The 19,804-nt window shown below is 38.5% G+C and overlaps 1 protein-coding gene across 1 annotated transcript in view; it reads right to left on the bottom strand.

Moving 5' to 3' along the window:
• Positions 1 to 12,796: 12,796 nt before the first annotated feature.
• osbpl6 (oxysterol binding protein-like 6) overlaps positions 12,797 to 19,804 on the bottom strand; it is a 72,287-nt gene continuing 65,279 nt past the window's right edge. Inside the window, exons 22-24 of the mRNA XM_016568580.1 lie at positions 18,771 to 18,897; positions 16,759 to 16,881; positions 12,797 to 13,759 (exon numbers count right to left, since the gene is read on the bottom strand). Of these exons, the coding sequence (XP_016424066.1) occupies positions 13,651 to 13,759; positions 16,759 to 16,881; positions 18,771 to 18,897 (359 nt within the window). The 3' untranslated portion in view covers positions 12,797 to 13,650. The remainder of the gene's footprint in view (positions 13,760 to 16,758; positions 16,882 to 18,770; positions 18,898 to 19,804) is intronic.

The raw sequence follows: 19,804 nt of genomic DNA, 5'->3' as shown, positions 1-19,804 counted from the left end.
TAAAGATACATCAAACCTATGCGTGCGTCTTCAGCTATAGTCGTCAGTTATTTTTCCGTATTTAATTTCATAGACCTGTTGCAACAACCTTACTCGTATTGAGAAACACAAGCAATTTTGTTGTCTCGTTCTTATAAGATTTTATCTTCCTGTTGTATTTTTTTTCTGTATAAAAATTGTTTACTATACATACTACATTCGCGGTGTTGTCATTGTCATGTGACCTACCAGCATCTGTTGCATTGCTTCACTAAAATAAATAGTAAAACAAAATAAAATTATTTTTGTTATTTATATTAGCCCTCTGAGGGCAACACCATGCCATAGAGGGCTAATATAAATAATAAAAAATAATTGTATTTAGTTTTATGCATTTTGTAGCAAGTCGGCGAGTGATCGTGAGTATGCTCTTTACAGTTTGGGCCAGTGGCGAAGCTACGGGTGGGCATGGGACAGGGGTCTGCAACCTTCAACATCAAAAGAGCCATTTTAGCCCCTGTCCCACCGAATAAAATTCACGTGGAGCTACAAAACCTATTTGATCCCTAAAATGAAGATAACAGTTTTCACAGCTAAAGTTTTATATTCAGTTATGTTTACAGGGCAGGGGCACAGCAATCATTTCAGAAGTGAGGGGGACAGAAATGTCAAATGTAATAATAATTATTATTATTATTAATATTATGTATGTTTGTCTAATTGACAAAAAAACTTTTCTTATGTCTTACTTTTAATTGGCTAAGAAATAAAATACACTGCTGAACAATAACCAATAATTTGTATTCTATATTTTTGTATTTCTATATTTTATATATATTTTCCTAAAGACATTTTTATTATGATTGGTTTATACTACAAACACTTTTTCCATTTATATCACAGAATAAGGCAGAAAATATATTTTATAGCTTCTGTACTGTAATAAATGCTATGTCAGTTAGCACTGTATCATTCAGATAAAGTGAAGACTTGAAAAACACACATAAACCATATATTGTCGCAATCGTTTATTGTCTTCATGTTCATCAGTTGGTTTATGCTTGTTATTCAGCTCAGCTACAGTGATAACTGGATGTCCATATTAGGGATTTCCTGGCGCATCATAAGTTATTATTACTTCTATGAGTCCGTTTTGAACTTTCTGCACGAGAGCGCCCTCCGGTTTCCAGTATGAATGAAACGCACACTGCAGGAGAGTGTTTAGCGCTCCATGATGTTCACATCGTTTTGGATACGAATAAAACGTATAAATATATACGAATAAAAAGAGCCGTGGGTTGCCGACCCCTGGCATGGGCCCACCCGGGCCCACCCACTTTCAACTATGACCCACCCAATGAGAAGCTGGTAATTTTCCAAATGGGTGTAATTTATTAAACGATAATAACAAACGTCTTATTTCACTGTAACTTTATATATATATATTTAAAAAACGATTAAATGCAAGTTTTCATGGTGAATTACAGGAAGTTTTCCCTCTTCCTATAGGTGCATTTATGCTTGTCAAAAGGATGATTTATCAGTTTCTAATAGTCCAACCCACAATGTTTACGACCCGAGGACATAATAGTAAAATGCGTGCATTTGTGGAGCTGATTTTAAAAATAGTGAAATAAATATAATGGATATCCCCATTCAAACTAAGTCTTAGCAATGATTCCGTACCATCCACATATGAAACCAGACCACCTGCGGGTGATTGATTTAGCAAAGTGGCGCTGTGCAGACCGATCGGCGTATGACATCAAAGTACTGCAAGAGCCTACTATCTCGCGGTAGTCTGAGCAAAATCTGCGCAGAACCAATCACCGGGGATTACCGCAGGATGCATGCCGGTTAGAAATGTGTCCGAGGGCAGTCCGTCTTGCTCTGATGTCACGCTGACGAATGTCAAAAATCTCTCGTGACTTTGAGTCGGCCGTGCAGTCGAGCGCAGTTGCTCCAGAGATTGTCTTACTATAAGGAGATGAGAGGGTCTGTATTACTTACTATTGGAGAAAGCGTAGCGGTCAACTTGGATCACGTGTCCCTTAATAACCAATCACATTACAGCCTTGATGTCATTGAATTTCAGTCAGAGTTGTGCGACACTCTGAAATCCCACCTGTCGCAAATAGTCAGTGACTTCTCTTATAAAACGGCATTTTTTCGTGGTAAACTATAAAAATAGTTCAATCCAAAAGTATTGTTTAGTGTAAAACATGTTGAAGATTAGCAGATAGGCTGTTGATTCATTAAATGATTAGCCGTTTCCTCTAAAAAAGCTGTTTATTCAGCGTAGTGAAGCCTCTCCTCCATTGACATCCATTAAAAAAAAATGGTCTCTGGTCTTTTTTTCCCACGTACTGCCAGACTGGAAGCGTTAACTTTAGCCGTTACGCTTTTTCGGCTAATGGTTTCAGGCTTGCCTTCTAGTGGTTTTGGTTGCTCTCCCTCAGCTGCGCTGACCAAAAGCACGATGGGAAACGACTCGCTGACAATACAGCTTAATGCTCATTAGTTCAACGCCCCAGTATAGTGATGGGGTCACTATACTGTCAAAACGCACCGTCCTTCGGATGAGACGTTAAATCGAGGTCCTGACTCTCTGTGGACATTAAAAATCCCATGGCACTTCTCGTAAAAGAGTAGGGGTGTAACCCTGGTGTCCTGGCCAAATTGCAGCCACTGGCCCTTGTCAATCATGGCCTCCTAATAATCCCCATCCACTCTATTGGCTCTATGACTCTCTCTCCTCTCCACCTGTAGCTGGTGTGTGGTGAGCGTACTGGCGCTGTTGTGCTGTGGCTGCCGTCGCATCATCCAGGTGGATGCTGCACACTGGTGGTGGTTGAGGAGAGACCCCCCCCCACATGATTGTAAAGCGCTTTGGGTGTACAGCAATACACAATAAAGCACTATACAAATGCATCATTCATTCATTCATTAATTTGTTTTCATATAAAAGCAACAGAACTAAAATTATATCGTGTTTATCAGCAACACATCACATGAGTGTGAATAACGCGATATCCGCCTTTGGGCTTGTAGGTGTCTGTTCTACTTTGAGAGGTCAGAACTGCCCGTCTTGACTGCGCTTATTTCACTCCTCCCCTCACTGCAGCAGCCTACTCTCGCCTACATTTCAGGCGAGCTTGTTTGCAATCACGTGATTCTGATGATGCGCGGAATTCAGATGGAGGGCAGGAAATGAAAAGCAGAATGTGTGAGAAAGAGGAAAGTCCGTACTGTACTGGTTTAGACACTATTACAAGAGAAAGTTATACACAGAATATCAAAACATATGTTGGACGTGATCCTTATGTTTCTCAGAAACAACACTGAAGACCACGGAGCAGCAGAGGAAGTGGAGGCAGAGAAAGCCTCAGGTAGCACCTGTGACTGCCAGATCCCCGCAGGGAGCACCTGTGTCTGCTGGGTCTGAGAGGGCTGAGTGGGGGGACTCAGCATTCTCAGATGCCACACTGAAGACCACTAAGCAGTGGAGGCAACAGTGAAGGAAGTGGAGTGAGAAGAAGACACAGGGAGCACCCATGTCTGCTGAGTCCCTGCAGGAACTACCTATGCCCACTGGGTTCTAACAAAAAGGAAAACTCAGGGTCCCTGAGTATCTGAGGCAGCATCTACTAAAAGCTGCTTTTGAACTGGGAGCACCTGTGCCTTTTAGTAGGCTACCCAACAAGGAGCACCAGTCCCCGCAGTGTCCCAAGAAACACCCATGTTCTCTAAGTCTCAACAGAGAGCACCTGTGCCTGCCCCAAAGGTGCAAAAACTAAAGATCCCAGAGCCACTGAGGCAGGAGCTGCTGCAACAGAAGCCTCAAATGTCTTCTCTTCAGGGAGCTCCTGTGCCCAATAAGATTAAACAGAGGCAAAGACTAAAGATCTGAGGCAGAAGCTGCTACAGCAGAAGCCTCAAGCCTCTTCTGTACAGGGTGCACCCATGCCTGTCAAGTCCCTACAGGAAGCCCCTTTACCCTACAGGAGCCCAGCAGCAGCGTCTGTGCATGCCGGGACCCCACAGGGAGCAGGAGTGCTTTCCAGGTCTCCACTGGCAGAGGCAGAGCCCGCTGAGTCTCCGAAGGGAGAAGCAGTGCTCACCAGAACCATAAAAAAAAGAAAAACAGAACATCTGCGCATGTCTGTCTCTGGATTACCATGCCCTCCAGGACGTGTACCTGTGCATTCTGGGACCCCACAGGGAGCACTTGTGCCTACAAGTTCCCCTCAACAGGGAGCAAACCTCAGGGTGACTGAGCAGCAGAGGCAGAAGCGGAGGGATCAGTGGAGACAGCGGAGGCAGCAAGAGGCTTCAGTAAGTCCCTTCTATCTATTGTTTTTACTTATTATTAGATCATTCATTCATTTATTTGGGCCAACTCGTTGTTTAGACATGCTGCTCATTGTCCTCTGTATTAATACATTTAATTTCTTAATTATATTATTATATAAATTATATTTATTATTGTCAGCCCTGTGTTCCTGCGTCTTGTGTTTTGCTCACCATTACCCAGTTTCTCCCTTGTTGATTATGTTAATTGATGTCAGGTGTTCCTTGTTTAGTTCAAGTTATTTAAGCCCTGGTTTTTCCTGTGTCCTGCGTCCGGTCTTGTTCGCCAATCCCCTGTGCTACGTGTGTGTTCCGTTGGATTAATAAAAACTATATTCCAGAATTCTCCTACGTCTCCTCACTCCTTCACAGTAGAAACAGCGTGACAGAAGACCGGACCTTAACACAGTAAGCGGTGCCCCTTTCCCCCCGTCTTTTGTTTCCGTGTTTGAAAGTTGTTGTTTTTTTTTCTTGTGGTTATGGAAACCGCCGCAAAATTTGCCACCCTAGCCCGTGTGGACCTCCCGCTGGTGGAGTTCGCCTGGGAATTCAGTAGGCTCGCCGTTTTGACGGGATTTGACGATGCCACACTGAATTCTCTGTTCTGGATCGAGACCAACTACCATCACTCCGTCGACCTTGCAGACACCACTGGACTGTGCTGGAGGGAAGGGATCCTCCGGTGTCTGGAGAGCGTCCGGCCCTGATCCATAACCTCTCCATCGTCAAGCCCGCCGGCCGTTCCATTGTCAAGCCCGCCAGCCGCTCCATCATCACGTCCGTCAGCCGCTCCACTGTCAAGCCCGCCGGCCAATTCCCTCCCAAGCCCTCAGCTGACAGCAGCCCGCTCCTTAACCCCAAACCAGAGGAAGAATATGAGGAGAAAAAGACTGTTAGCTCCAGCCCCTAAGTCTGCTCCAGCATTGGCTCCAGCCCCTGTTCCCACGTCCAGCCCAGAGAGTGCTCCTGTTCCCAAGTTAAGCCCAGAGAGGGTGCCTGTTCCCATGTCCAGCCAAGAGATGGCTCCTGTTCCCACGTCTAGCCCAGAGAGGGCTCCTGTTCCCAAGTTAAGCCCAGAGAGGGCTCCTGTTCCCCAGTCCAGTCCAGAGAGGGCTCCTGTTCCCAAGTCCAATCTAGAGAGGGCTCCTGTTCCCGAGTCAAGCCCAGGGAGGGCCGCTGTTCCCACGTCTGGTCCACGGAGGGCCTCAGAACCGGAAATTCCCCCAAGGAATTTTTTTTTTTTGGGAGGGGGGTTATAGGGCTCTGGCTGTAGGCCGGGCGCCAAAGCCAAGTCCACGGAGGCCGCTCCGCCATGGCCCCCTGAACTGCCTGATCCGCCATGGCGGACAATTATATTGATTATATATAAATAATTTTTCTGCTGATTAACCAACGTTACAGTGTAAAGGGGTCATGTCATGAACCAATTTTTCTTTCTTGACACATAAGAGGTCATTGTACTATATTGCACCATGAGTTAAATATCCATAAGTTGAAAAAGAAACCATATATCATCATATTTATTGGTAACACATTTCTTTTCACCTTTTTGTATGCCATTAGCAGTTATAGAAATTGAATTCATTTTAACTTCTATATTTTAAAGTTAAACCAAAAAAGACAAAAGCTCATTGCTATAGGCTAATTATTGTCACATTTAGCTTGGTTGTTTAAATTCATTGAACTAAATATGTTGAAGAGAGCTGGGAATTCCTTCGGTATAGTAGGCTTGTTTGCACACCTTGGCTTCTGCTCCAAATTGCCCCAAACAAGCATAGGATACATAAGCAGGAGTGTGAAAAAGCTGAATTGAAACTATCCTAAAATAGAAGTAGTGCAACCTCTGTTTTGGTTGAGCAGTAACTGGAACTGAAGCCCCTTAAATTGAGTTACAAATGCCAATATCAAAAAGCCAATATTGCCATATACTAAATCACTTAAAATTAAGTTTTCATAATTGATTTTGCTATTTTGCTGTTTGTATAAAGCGCTATAGAAATAAATGTGACTTGACATAACCAGTGCAAGTGGTCTGACTATTAATTTTATTAATATTAATTTTATTTATCCATAATATTGCAGACCTTTTTGAAAGATATTGGTTTGCTTATAACCGTTTTGAGCACTTGATCCTAATTGAGACTTCAATGTTTGTTGATGTTTAAGAAGCTGTTGTATTGATTGCAGTATTGAGGTGTTGAGCTTTATTTTTGAAAATAAACACGTGATTGCTCTCCTCACAAATCAGCTGTTTCTTGTATTTCACTGGCATGTCTCTTAGATGTTGAGGAATAGTGCATGTTTGAGTCTATAATAAGCCGATGAATGAATGAAGCATTTATATAGCAAAGTGTTTTTAACAGTTATAATAGGCCATGACACCCTGCAGCCCATTACTGGTTGCCTACTGAAGCTAAGCAGGGTTGAGCCTGGTTGAGGAAACTGGTTCCTGGGAAAACTAGTTTGCTGTTGGAAGAGGTGGTAGTGAGGCCAGCAGGGGGTGCTCACCCTGTGGTCTGTGTGGTTCCTAACACCCAAGTATAGGGACGGGGACACTATTCTGACATCATCCAAGTGGATGCTGCACACTGGTGGTGGTTGAGGAGAGACCCCATGATGTGATCGTAAAGCGCTTTGGGTGTACAGCAATACACAATAAAGCGCTATATAAATGCCTCATTCATTCATTCATACATTCAAGACACTGTTTAATAAAATGTGATTAAGTACATAAGGGATATTTGTGTTATTTAACATTTAATTATTGCAGGTTTGCATCATATCCTGAGTTTGCATTTCACTGTTTTTATTCATTTTGAGGAATACTGAATGTGTTTTTGTTCAAGTGAGATGAGTAAATGCATGTTCACATTTAGTCTAGAACTGCAGTATCCATCACGTTTACTCAACACACACGACGACTTTGCACTTACTCCTGATTTCTCTTAACATGGAGTCAGGAGAGCTGTCAGTTAATAAATGATAAAAAAAATAAAATAACTGGAGTTACTTATTTGAAAAAATAAATCAGATATTTTCTTGTAAATTAAAAAGTAATGTGTTACTTTACTAGTTACTTGAAAAAAGTAATCTGATTACATAACTCACGTTACTTGTAATGCGTTACGCCCAACACCGATTGAGTTATAAGGTGCAAGTTATTATAAGAAATTAACTTTTTAATGCATTCTATTTTTGAGCGAATTAAAAGATCAGATAAAGAACCATGTATCATACCACATTTCCCAGTAATCTGTCCTGGGTGGAAAAACATTTGCTCCTTAAATGTAGAACAAGTTCTGTAAGTATTTACAGATACTGAGACTGTTACAAGTACAATTTACAATTATAAAAGAATTGGATTGAATTGGAAGAATAGTATTGACTTTGTCCAGTCATTAATCAATAATGTCAATAAATCTGTGCAAAGTGTCAGTTTTGGACTAATGGCCCGGCCTCCTCAGGACATCTCTTTAATCTGAGGTTCTGAATTCTAGTTGCAAAATGAGATTGATAATAAATAACAGACACAGAATACAGATCATGACTTAGAACACAAATATGTATTTCTTACTATGTATTTAAATGTGAAACAGCAGGTCTGGAGAGTGTCCTAATGACACGTCAGGAGTTGTACAGCAGTGGAGCACTGGAGCAGCTGTGAACAGAGAGAGATGTCACCGTACAATTGCACTTCTTCAGAGGAAAGCTGAACACATGAATAAAACTCCCACACACAGTGCAGGATGTCTCAGTGAGTATATAATGAGATAGAAACTAAACGGTCGCTTTAATAAGGCATCAGAGATCATTGGCAGGCTGTGACATGTTTTCATGCAATGTTGAGAAACTAACAGCGGATGCACTCACTACAGCGTCTTTCCCTACAAGGAACTCGACAGAACCTAGTATTTTTTTTTTTCCCCATCATAGGTTTGATCTTCTCTATAAGCTTCACAAACATTCAGTCAGATGAGATCCAGATCAGCAATCGTCTCATCTTAACAGAAAAAAACAAAAACAACGATCATGGAGTATCTGCAATATAAGAACTCTACATAGTTTTGTAGATGCACACCTGTGTGAAGGCCTCCTTGTTTTTTCGGCTGCCATTCATTTCCAGCAGTCTGTGTTTTATAGTGTAGTTGGGCTCTACAGGCTCTTACCGGAAAAAAAGTGCGTCAGTGTGCAAAAGATGACGTGTTGTGGATGGACTGTCCTCAGTATGGTGTGTTGATATGGTTTCATATGCGTTAAGGCACAGTGAAGGACTCAAACAGTGACATACTAATGGCAGAGATCATCTCTGTCACTGTGACTACACTGTTTTTGGCTTTTCTTTTTACATCTACTGACATTCTACTGTTTCTTTTCAATCTACTAAAAATCTTTACAACTATCTAAAAAATCGCTTTTTTAGACCGATGAGCTTTGTAAAAATCGACGCGTTTCAGAAGGCGGGGCATAGAGGAGAAACAATAATGTACAGTATGTGGAAAATAATGTTTTTTTTTTACTTTAAACCGCATAAACACATTTCATTACACCAAATACACAAAATAATGTTCTTTTTAGCAGCATCATATGACCCCTTTAAAGAAAATAAAGCATACATATCTGCGAATGCAACAAATTACACAAGAATGATTTTACGAATGACTTTGAATGTTTGTGTTTCGATGAATGAGGTCCAGATCAAACGTAAGAAACTAGATGGCCGTTCGCACTACAATACTAGTGTACTACATACTGCATACTTTGCTGGATACTGTATCTGCCTGTTTTAAAAATAGTATGGAAAGCAGCATGCATTGTGCAACACTAAACATTTAGAAACATTCTGCTACATTGTTGTCACATGATTTATCACAGCATGTTTAATTCAAGAAGTGATATCTAGGAAATAAAAATATTATTTTTAATGCAATCTGTGTAGAAATATCTTAACTTTTTGGTGTTTATGTATATATTGCGAGTCTGTTATACAGCAGAAACAGTATTTGGTAGTATGTTATTCAGCCTAGTATACTACAGCTAAATATTTCTGTAGTTTGCATAACATGCAAGTTTTCAGTATGCGCTGAATATATGGCCGATTCACCTGGAGTTTTGAATTCGAAACGCATACTAGAATACAAATTTTTCTACTTCATCTCTATATGTGTCAGAAATAGTAATAGTATGGTAGGGTGCGGTTCCAAATTTACAATGCAGTATACAACCCGAGTACACCGAATGATGTATCCCACAATGCATCATGCTTGACTTCCCCGTCCATTTCCGTGACAGATTAACCGCAAATACCAAGCGTGATTTCTAAACATCTTTTTAAATTAGTATTTACTCAGACTTCTAAAAGTCTAATTTTTTATTCAAAATATAACAATTTATATCCGAGATTAAATCTGGACTTTGCTGAATTAAACACGTGGTGAGGTCATGTGAAAATGTAGTACACTACATGAAATGTTACAGCATAATGTGTAGTATGCAGTACGATAGCCTTCTATTCCACACACTGCTGACATCCATTTCTTATTTGCTGTAAGCAGAGATGTGTGGAACTTAAGTATGTAGTATGCAGTAGCACTGAGAGGCCAGCAGAGGCCGCTGTCGCTCTTGTTGTGAAGTTCATGTTTAGAACAGAGAGTCAAGAGAAAATACAGTGTACACGTATGTAGTGTACATGTCTTCTGGTCACTGGTGCGTTCAAGGTGTATAATTCACTCAAAAATGAAAATTCTGTCATCGTTTACTCACCCTCATGTCTCCCAAACCCTTATGACTTTGGTTAATCTTTGAAACACAAATGAAGATATTTTTAATGAAACCTGAGAGGGTTTCTTCTTTCCATTGAAAGTCCAGGTAACCAAAACTTAAAAGATCAAAAAAAAAAAAGAAAAGAAAAAAAAGCTCAAAGGCATCAATTAAGCATTTTAATCCAAATCTTTAACAAAGAGTGAAAAATTTAAGGGGGTCTGAATACTTTCCGTACCCACTGTATATATATATATATATACATTCTTTATATCATGAACAGAAACTTTCATCGCATAAATTTACTATTTATTTACGGTTACACTTTATTTCGATAGTCTACTTTAGACATTCTACTAACTATAAGTAACTTTGCAACTACATGTCTACTAACTCTCAGAGTAGACTGTTAGGGTAGGTTTAGGGTTAGTAGAATAAGTTGACATATACTTGCAAAGTTTCTGATAGTCAGTATGTTGTATGTTGTTGACCCATCAAAATAAAGTGTTAGAAGATATTAAGCAGACAGTCTACTAATACTCTAATGACTGCTAGTTGACATGTAGTTGCAAAGTTACTTACTGTTAGTAGAATGTCTAAAGTGGACTATCGAAATAAAGTGTTACCATTTACATCTAAGCAGTGATTGAAACAAACAGCAGAGCACAACAAATATGGTAAACACAGGAGCTTGTTTTACAACAACTTTATAACCTTTTTGGATCTTATAAGTTTTGGTTACCTGTATTTATCAATGGAGGGACAGAAACCACTCAGGTTTCATTAAAAACACTGTTTTGAATCTTTATGGGCATGCAACGACATGAGGGTGAGAAATTGATGACAGATTTATCATTGTTGGGTGAACTTGCCCTTTAACTGCAACGTGCGTCTGACTTCTAGCTCAACCAATGGTGCACTCTAAAAAATGCTGGGTTAAATATAACCCAGCGCTGGGTTAAAAAGGGACGAACCCAGCTGTTGGGTTGTTTTGAACCCAATCGCTGTGTCAAAGCAACCCAACCTCTGGATCAAAGCAACCCAACCTCTGGGTCAAAACAACCCAACCGCTGGGTCAAAGCAACCCAACCTCTGGGTCAAAACAACCCAACCGCAAAAACAATAGATTTTTTAAATCACCAATACATTTTTAGTTTTCAGGATTTTCTTTTTTACCAAACTTTGTATAAAGATGATTCTCAACTATTCAGAATGATTTGATACACCATTTTTCTCTCTGCAAAATGTGTGTAAAATGGCCATAAACGGGTTTTCTCATTATATACAATGTATCTATAAACTAAATTTAATTTGCATATTAATGTGTTTTGGGGGCAACATGTAATGAAAAAAGAAGTGTAATAATGGGAGTAATATTTGACAAGATTTTCATAATAATATATAATATTTCATAGAATATTGAAACATCATTTCTTTCCCTATTCATGTGTTATGTCTCCCAAAATGCTATTAAACATGCTTTTAAAAAAGCCCTGAATGTGCTCCGTACAGGACATCCAGATTTAAAACTGTGGCATGTATAGTCTCAGAGAAATACCCCAAAATATAATGTCCTCATATGAGGTCACAGGGTCTCAGGAGGTTAAGAGAGAATACTACAAAGCCTTTGCTGTAATGTGCTGCCCACCAACAGTGTTATGTAATGATATTGCGTCCAGCAACGTTTTGGCCACAAGACTCTGTGGAACTGTCAATAATTTGTAAAAAGTTGTTTCCAGACTGAAATAGTAGACAGAGTCTTTACTGAGAGAAGTACTTAAACAACAATAAACTCAAACACTCACATTCAAAAGCTTCTGCACACGCAGTTCTACTTTACAATCACATCCTGCTATTCATTTCCTTGCCAGATTTTCAGGGACATTAATAAATTACTGCATCAGACCTAAAGAGCATTAGCTGATTGGAACATCTTTTTTCAGGTGACTGTTATATTCAAACGTTTGTTTTTCACAGCACTGTTTTTTAATAGATTTTCTATGTAAAAAATGAGCTAGATGGATATCTTTGACAGATGCGTTGAGTCACTCGTGCTAGAATGCTATGGCTGAACCCAACATGTCAAGGATAAAATGTTCTAGAAAAAAGTTCCCTGGGCAATTCATAAAGAACATTTTTGCTAAAGATTTGAGAACGTTATTAAAAGCCAGATAACTTGGAACAAACTTTCTATTAATGTTACTGGAAGAACTTGCCAGAAGGTTCTGAAAGTTAATGCTATGAGAATAATCAATTAGCTGGGTTGACAGTTTCGCCACATTTGAAGATAACATATCAAGAAAAAAGTTTTCAGTTTTCAATTAAAGAATGTTTTCCTTGTGACAGGATGGTGACAGAAAGGGATGGTTCAAATTTATCATTTAGTCATAATTTACTCACCCTTATATAATTCCAGACCTGTATGACTTTCTTTCATCTGCACAAAAGGTTGTTTTGACCGGCTATTGTTATCAAAACAACTCAATAGCTGGGTCAAAACAAGTCAATAGCTGGGTCAAAACAACCCAACCGCTGGATCAAAGCAACCTAACCGCTGGGTCAAAACAACCCAACCGCTGAGTCAAAACAACCCAACCGCTGGGTCAAAGCAACCCAACCTCTGGGTCAAAACAACCCAATAGCTGGGTTTGTCCCTTTTTAACCCAGCGCTGGGTTATATTTAACCCAACATTTTTTAGAGTGTGTAAGTTTGGGTTTCGCAGGGCACTGGCTAGTTTTTCTGAAGGTGGCAAGTGCTTGTAGAACCTGCTTGGAAAAAATCATTTCCTGAATTTGATTTGGTGCCATTAGTGGTGCATAAATGTCACACTCTTGCTTTAAAGAGCACTAATGATACAGAGATGCAGGGGTCTGTGAGGGCTAAGTCCTGGGACGTCTTCTGCACAGTGTTGCAGGCTGGCTCCAGGAATTCTCTTTCAGGCTTGATTCTTTGGAAGGGTTTGAAAGGGTTTGGAGTGCACAATTATAAAACTGTCACACGTTCAGCACATGGTGCACACTGAGCCGTCGAATATGAGGAGGGACAGTTCGACTTCAGTCACGGCACAGCTTTAACTTCCAAAGCAATTCCCTTCTTTTGGTCGTTTACAAAAATACAGCTAAAATTGTCTAAATGTAGTTTTGACGAGTTTGTGAAACATATTGCCGATGAAAGCTGCCATCTACACATGCAGAATGTAACCAAGAGCAAATTCAGTCCATCTAAACCAAGAAGTTGAGGGAATTTCACTAAAAGCGTAAAACTTTGTTGTTGAGAAGCGACTTCTTAAGGCAAGGACTTAACAGGAAGCACAAACGGCTTCATGTGAACAGCTCTACAGCTCTCACTGTTGCCCTGACAACAGCGCTGTCTCTCTGTTACTATGGAGAGGGAGACTATGGAGGCGGAGCCTGCCGAAGTGATGTGGAGAGAGTCTTTTTTTTTTTTCAGTCCATTTCTGGACATAAAATCCAAATCTAGAGGGAAGTCCCAGGCTGCTCCTGTTCTGCATAGTAAGCATCTGCAGTCAGCAGTGAAGGCGTCATCAGCACAGGTATCTGGATCTACCACAGCTCAGGGTTTTCTAGTTTGAGGAAGCCAAGGTCCTTGCGCAGTTCCCAGTATGTGTTGTTAGACACCCATCTCTCCCTCTGGTTACTGTCCATAACCTTCCTGTTACACAGAGGAAGCACAGGTTAAAAGTCAATATTGCGATTTGATTTAAGTGTAATGACCTACTTTTGATTTATTCACTCAAACTTTGACAAATTCCGTGACATTCCGCATTATACAGTAAATTCTGTTTTTATGACTGGATTCCGCAATTCCGTCCGCATTTTCCGCATCGCAGAAATCATAGGGCCATAATTATAATGTGTTCTATTGTCGTCTGTCGTCCAGTGTAGACACGGTGTGAGTTTTTTTAATGGCTTAGTTATAGCCCTGCTTGTTTTTAATGTTTTTATTAAATATCTGTATTGATCATATCATCGCATTATTTACTGCCATCTGCCATGCGAGCCACACATTAAAGCTTGGCGAGCCGCATGAGTAACACTGTCCTATACTAACAAACCATACATCAATGGAAAGCTTATTTATTCAGCTTTCAGGTGATGTATAAATCTCAATTTCGAGAAATTGACCCTTATGACTGATTTTGTGGTCCAGGGTCACAAATGTGGTTGAGTCTCAAATATTTTCTTAACCTAATTTGGTGTTTTCCTGGTCAAAAATGGCCGGCCTTTTAAAAATTCCTTGTAAATCTCTCATTATGCTATATTATCACCAAATCCTAGATTCAATCTTTTTGTCAACTTGTTTTATTTCAGTTAGCACAGGGTTTGTATTTCTTTTCGGAACTGATTGATCGTAGCCCTCACTGATCTGAGCTTATGCACCTGTTTTTGAGCGAAAAAGCATTACTTGTGGATCATTTTGTAAATTTTCACTCAAAAACTGAGGTGAATTAGCTCACATGAATAAGGCCTACAATAAATTAGTTATAAAAAGAAATAAAAAACCTTTGATAATTGAAAGAAAAGTTGATAAAAAAAAAGTTTGAATACAATATATGGTAATAAATATAGCGTAACAAGACATTTATAAGCAATACTTTGTAGTCTGGTCATTTTTGACACCACAAAAGTAACAAGGTGGAAAAAAAGTCCCAAAAAACAACAAAAATTATCAGATTTTTTTGGGTTGTTGTTATACCCAGTGTGAGCACAGTCAGCAGGTTTTAGTCTAATGCGATAACAATAACTATCATTTTCAGGAAAAAGAAAACCTCTCTGGGTCAAAATGACCTGAACACAACATGAGGGTTAAGAACATCTTATTTGATTCCTTTAAAAGGAAACGACAGGCTTTGGTGTTATCAGACTGTAAGGCAGTTCTTACTAAAGATTTGTGATCAACTCGATGAGAAACACTTCAAAAGACTGGTCGTGTTCTACTTCGGCTGCGGCTGGATTTAACCAATCAGCGAGTCGGGGGAGTGTTTGCATACTTTATCACAGATGCAGTGGATTAGATGCAACATTTGTCACATACACAGAGGTTTTCATGTATAGAAACAGAAAAAAAACTTTATGCACTGCTTCATATAGTGCCTGTATGAAAAAGAATGAAGATGAACATAAGCCTATAATATTGAAACACGAACACTAATATTTTGATAAAGATGATAGAATATAACAGTAAGATGACACGAAAAGAGTTTTTGTTGTGAGTGTGTGAGTGTTAGCGGAACCAAATGTGTCAGAATAAACATGAAGCACGTCATCGTTATCATCGCCGATCGGTCTGCGCAGTTTCACATCAACTCGAACACACCTTACACTTGTGTACATCCCGAGTAATATTGCGATGCATTATATCTGGCAAGTGTTATGTTTTAATGCCTAATAATTGAAACAACTCAAACTGATTAAACATTACTTTTGTCGATTTAAGACAAATTGGATGTTATCCTAACTTTAAGAAGTTATGTTATTTTTAAGAACATTCTTTGCAGGAATGTACATATTAGGAAGGGTACCTTCATTCAGTCCCAGGTCAGAAAAAAAAAAAATATATATATATATATATTTTAAACATTTTTCTCTAATGCCTAATAATTGAAACAACTCAAACTGATTAAACATTACTTTTGTCGATTTAAGACAAATTGGATGTTATCCTAACTTTAAGAAGTTATGTTATTTTTAAGAACATTCTTTGCAGGAATGTACATATTAGGAAGGGTACCTTCATTCAGTCCCAGGTCAGAAAAAAAAAAATATATATATATATATATATATATTTTAAACATTTTTCTCACCTCAGGCCCCAAATTCCAATAATTCTCCTCATCATTCAGTGAAGAAAGCGGTACATAGTTTCAACCCTGTCATAGTAAGTTTGTAATTTGTATGTTTATAATCTGAATAGGTATATCCTGGTTGGATCACCCAGCTTCAGTGTGTCATAATAAATCAAACATAAATTACAGAATTTCCTCTTCCAAACTGGCACTACAGACATTCAGTCCTGTTACATTCAAAAATACATTTGTGCTTGAATGTTATGGGTCACTGAAATAATGCCTAATAACAGTGTTAGTTAGCAAATACCACTATCAGTACTTTGTGCAAATAACTATTGAGCTTTATAAAGACAATATAATTACATAAGTGTAACCATAATGGGTCAAAAAGACACTGATGGAGCCAGAAAGAGAATAAAAGGGCTAAACAGGAGACATTTCTGCCATTCAAAAGACATTTTTGCAGAAAGTGAAGACATCATCTTTTCATTTCAATTTTAAACTGAAATATAGATGTAATTTTATTCTATACAACCTAGGGTGCTGGGTGATTACATATTAGGGACTAAAAATTAGTATAATTTGTCACATTTGTTTTACAATTAATCAAAATTAAGTGCTAACATTATTGCAACTGTTGAATTTCTCTGAATTGCAATTCCACTTCAACAGCACGTGATTAATTCCATCCAAACTCATGAACTGAAAGGAGGATTTTTCACATTTTTTTAAATGATTAATTTTGCCCCTAAAACGCCTCTAAAATGGGTGCATCCTCAGGAAGAGATCAATACAGGTCCCGTCTACATGACAGGAGTTCAATAGCAGAAGAAGAAGAGGCAAGTGGATGAAGAGCACTGACTTGAAGAATCGCGGCTGGTGTTTGATGTTGTTCTCCTCCAGCCACTTCCTCCTGTTTCTCTGCTGCTCTTCGATTCTTTGTTTCTCAGCTGCTGCCATCTGGACATTTCCTTCCTCCAGATACCTGTGAGACACATTAAACCAGAGCTTCACCAAAGATCATTACTCAGCGCAAACTTTGCTCCACTGGTTTCTAGGAGTGTGGAAAGAGCTGAACTAAGTGAGAAACTCTCTCGGGGAGCAGAAAAATAAATGTGATACACTTTAAAATTGAGTTTGATTACAAAGTGAAATGAAAGACTAAGCATTTCATTCGTTCATTTAGGTATTTTTACTCAAAATATCAAGTAAAAACAGGCTCTGATTCGTAAGAGATGCACAGAAGACACAGTTTTACCAGATTAGTGTTCAAATGGCTACTTTCCACTTAAAAAATTAATCACATAATGCATGATCACAAGAACGTTAACACGCGTTCCAGTTAATTTTGTTGAAATTATAACATCATATTATCACTTAACATCCCTAAAACCAGCTGTCCTATGTACACAACTCGATATGAAACAAGAAAAAGAGACCAGATTTAATTTAGGATTATTTATATACTATTATAGTATTTATTAATATTTTGATTAAGGTTTAATTTTTTTATTTTAAGTTTTTATATAGTTTTAGTTTCAATAATTTTGTTTTTTTTCCCCTCTATATTTTTATTTTAGTTTAGTTTTAATTTTAGTAATTTTAGTACTTTAACTCAAAGCCAACATTTCTCATTTTCATTTAAGTTTTGAAAGTTTAAGTTTTGAATCTAAAATTCATATTCATCTAATATGTATATTTTATTTTATTTCAGCTTTATTTAAATTAACAAAAATAATTTTTTATATAGTTTTAGTTTTAGTTATAATAATTTCGTAATAATAACAACACTGAAAGGTGCTGTATGTATTTTTTTGACTGTACTAAAGCATAAAAATACCATGATATGATATTTAGGAAACATGCTAAGTTCACATACTTATATTTAAAAAAAAAAAATGCTACAGCCAGTTATTCTACTTTGAAATGTGTGTTCTGTGTCGGAATGTCTGTTTTTGTTTTGGTCTGTGATTCTGTCCACTGTCAGTTTACCCAATAGAATATCTATACCCTGGGTTTCCAGATGGCAGAAAACTCAGCGTATTGCAGCCATAGAAGCCAGCAAATGAACTGAGTGAGAGATCGCAGATTCTACCCCACCTAAGAAGCCTCGGCTTCCATTTAAAAAGCTCTGTGACCAGAAGAATATTAAAACATGGATAAATAAACTCATCAGCTGTATAAGGCTCACTGTCTTCTATTGTCAATTGCGCTCATTCTTGTCGAGTGTCATCAATCTGGCAACTCGCATGAGCGTTGAGTCTGAGGAGGAGGTGGCGGGAGAAACGACTCTCTCCAATATTTTGAATTTGGACTGCAGTACCTATATCAACCGCTAACTGTCAATATTACATACTGCACCTTTAAACAACAATTTCTGTCTGTTCTGGTACGCAAAATTTCAATTCACATATTTAAGTTTTAACAGGTGCAGTGACACATTTAAACTTCTCCTCTGGAAAAATAGGCCTAAAATATTGATAAATAGTGGTATATATAGAAATGTCTGTCTAATCAAATGCACTCTAAAATGACAATGTCACTCTTCCTAAAACCACCTGCCAACCACTAGTATTAGCAAATAGTCTTATAGTCTTCACTTTGCGGTTTCAATATTAAATACGTCAATACTGCATGTGTCACACCATTTCATTGAATCTTTATAAGCTGAGGTTTTCCTACAACACAATCACATGAAAAGCCACAGCTGTCAAAGCCTTTCAAAGATAAGTGAGGCTTTATGGAATCCTTCAAAACAAGGTCGAAATCATTTCTAGAGTGACTACTTCTTGTGAGGCTATGGATCACTCTCCTCTGCCACTAAACTGCAGTATGTTTTTACAGTAAGAGTGTAATTTGAGACACTGCATGTACCTCTGGTCCGGCCTGAATCGAGCATCTGTTGGTGGCAGCAGCTCCTTCAGCTCAGGGCAGAGCTCATTGAGCTCTATGGCAAACCTGCTGAAGCCGTAGTACAGCTCATAATCCGTAGGCATAGACCCTGAACACACAAACACAACATCCATTTACACATTTACTGTAAGTGGAACATTAGCATTAGCATTAGCATCTCACTTTCAAACATCTGACTGCCTGCGCAGCATCAGATGTTGTGTTGTCTAGGGTCATAACTGCAAATGACTGCTAAATTGAGAGCATTTATCATCATGGATATTTCCAACTGGCCATTAAAGTGTACTAAATTAAATTACAATAGATCTGAGTGCTGTTTACCCATGTACTTTCTACCACAGAGACTGGGTAGTTACTTATTGGCCTAAGTCACTCGCTCACTTTTTCTCCTTCACTAGACAAAAATCATACACTACTGTTCAAAAGTTTGGGGTCACTTAGATATTTTACAGTAAAATAGTAATAAAGTGAAATAATACTGTCCTTATCCTTAATAATATCCTTATGCTGATTTGATGTTCAAGAAACATTTCTTCTTCTTATCAATGTTGAAAACAGTTGTGCTGCTTAATACTTGTATATGTTTGATGAATAGAAAGTTCAAAAGAACAGCATTTATTTAAAATAGAAATCTTTTGTAAAAGTATATAGTCTTTACTGTCAGTTTTGATGAACTTAATGTGTCCTTTCTGAATAAAAGTATTAAAGGGGTCATATGATGCTGCTAAAAAGAACATTATTTTGTGTATTTGGTGTAATGCAATGTGTTTATGCGGTTTAAGGTTAAAAAAACACATTATTTTCCACATACTGTACATTACTGTTTCTCCTCTATGTCCTGCCTTTCTGAAACGCGTCGATTTATACTAAGCTCATCGGTCTGAAAAGCGAGGTGTGCTCTGATTGGCCAGCTATCCAGTGAGATGTGATTGGCCGAATACTAGGGCTGTGTATCACCAGCAAAGTCACGATACGATACGCATCACGATAAAGAG

This window comes from Sinocyclocheilus rhinocerous, unplaced genomic scaffold, assembly GCF_001515625.1.
Source record: "Sinocyclocheilus rhinocerous isolate Xijiao unplaced genomic scaffold, SAMN03320098_v1.1 scaffold1222, whole genome shotgun sequence".
NCBI classification, from domain to species: domain Eukaryota; kingdom Metazoa; phylum Chordata; class Actinopteri; order Cypriniformes; family Cyprinidae; genus Sinocyclocheilus; species Sinocyclocheilus rhinocerous.
The sequence above is the reverse complement of the archived record's forward strand: the minus strand, read 5'-3'. Positions and strand labels throughout refer to the sequence as shown.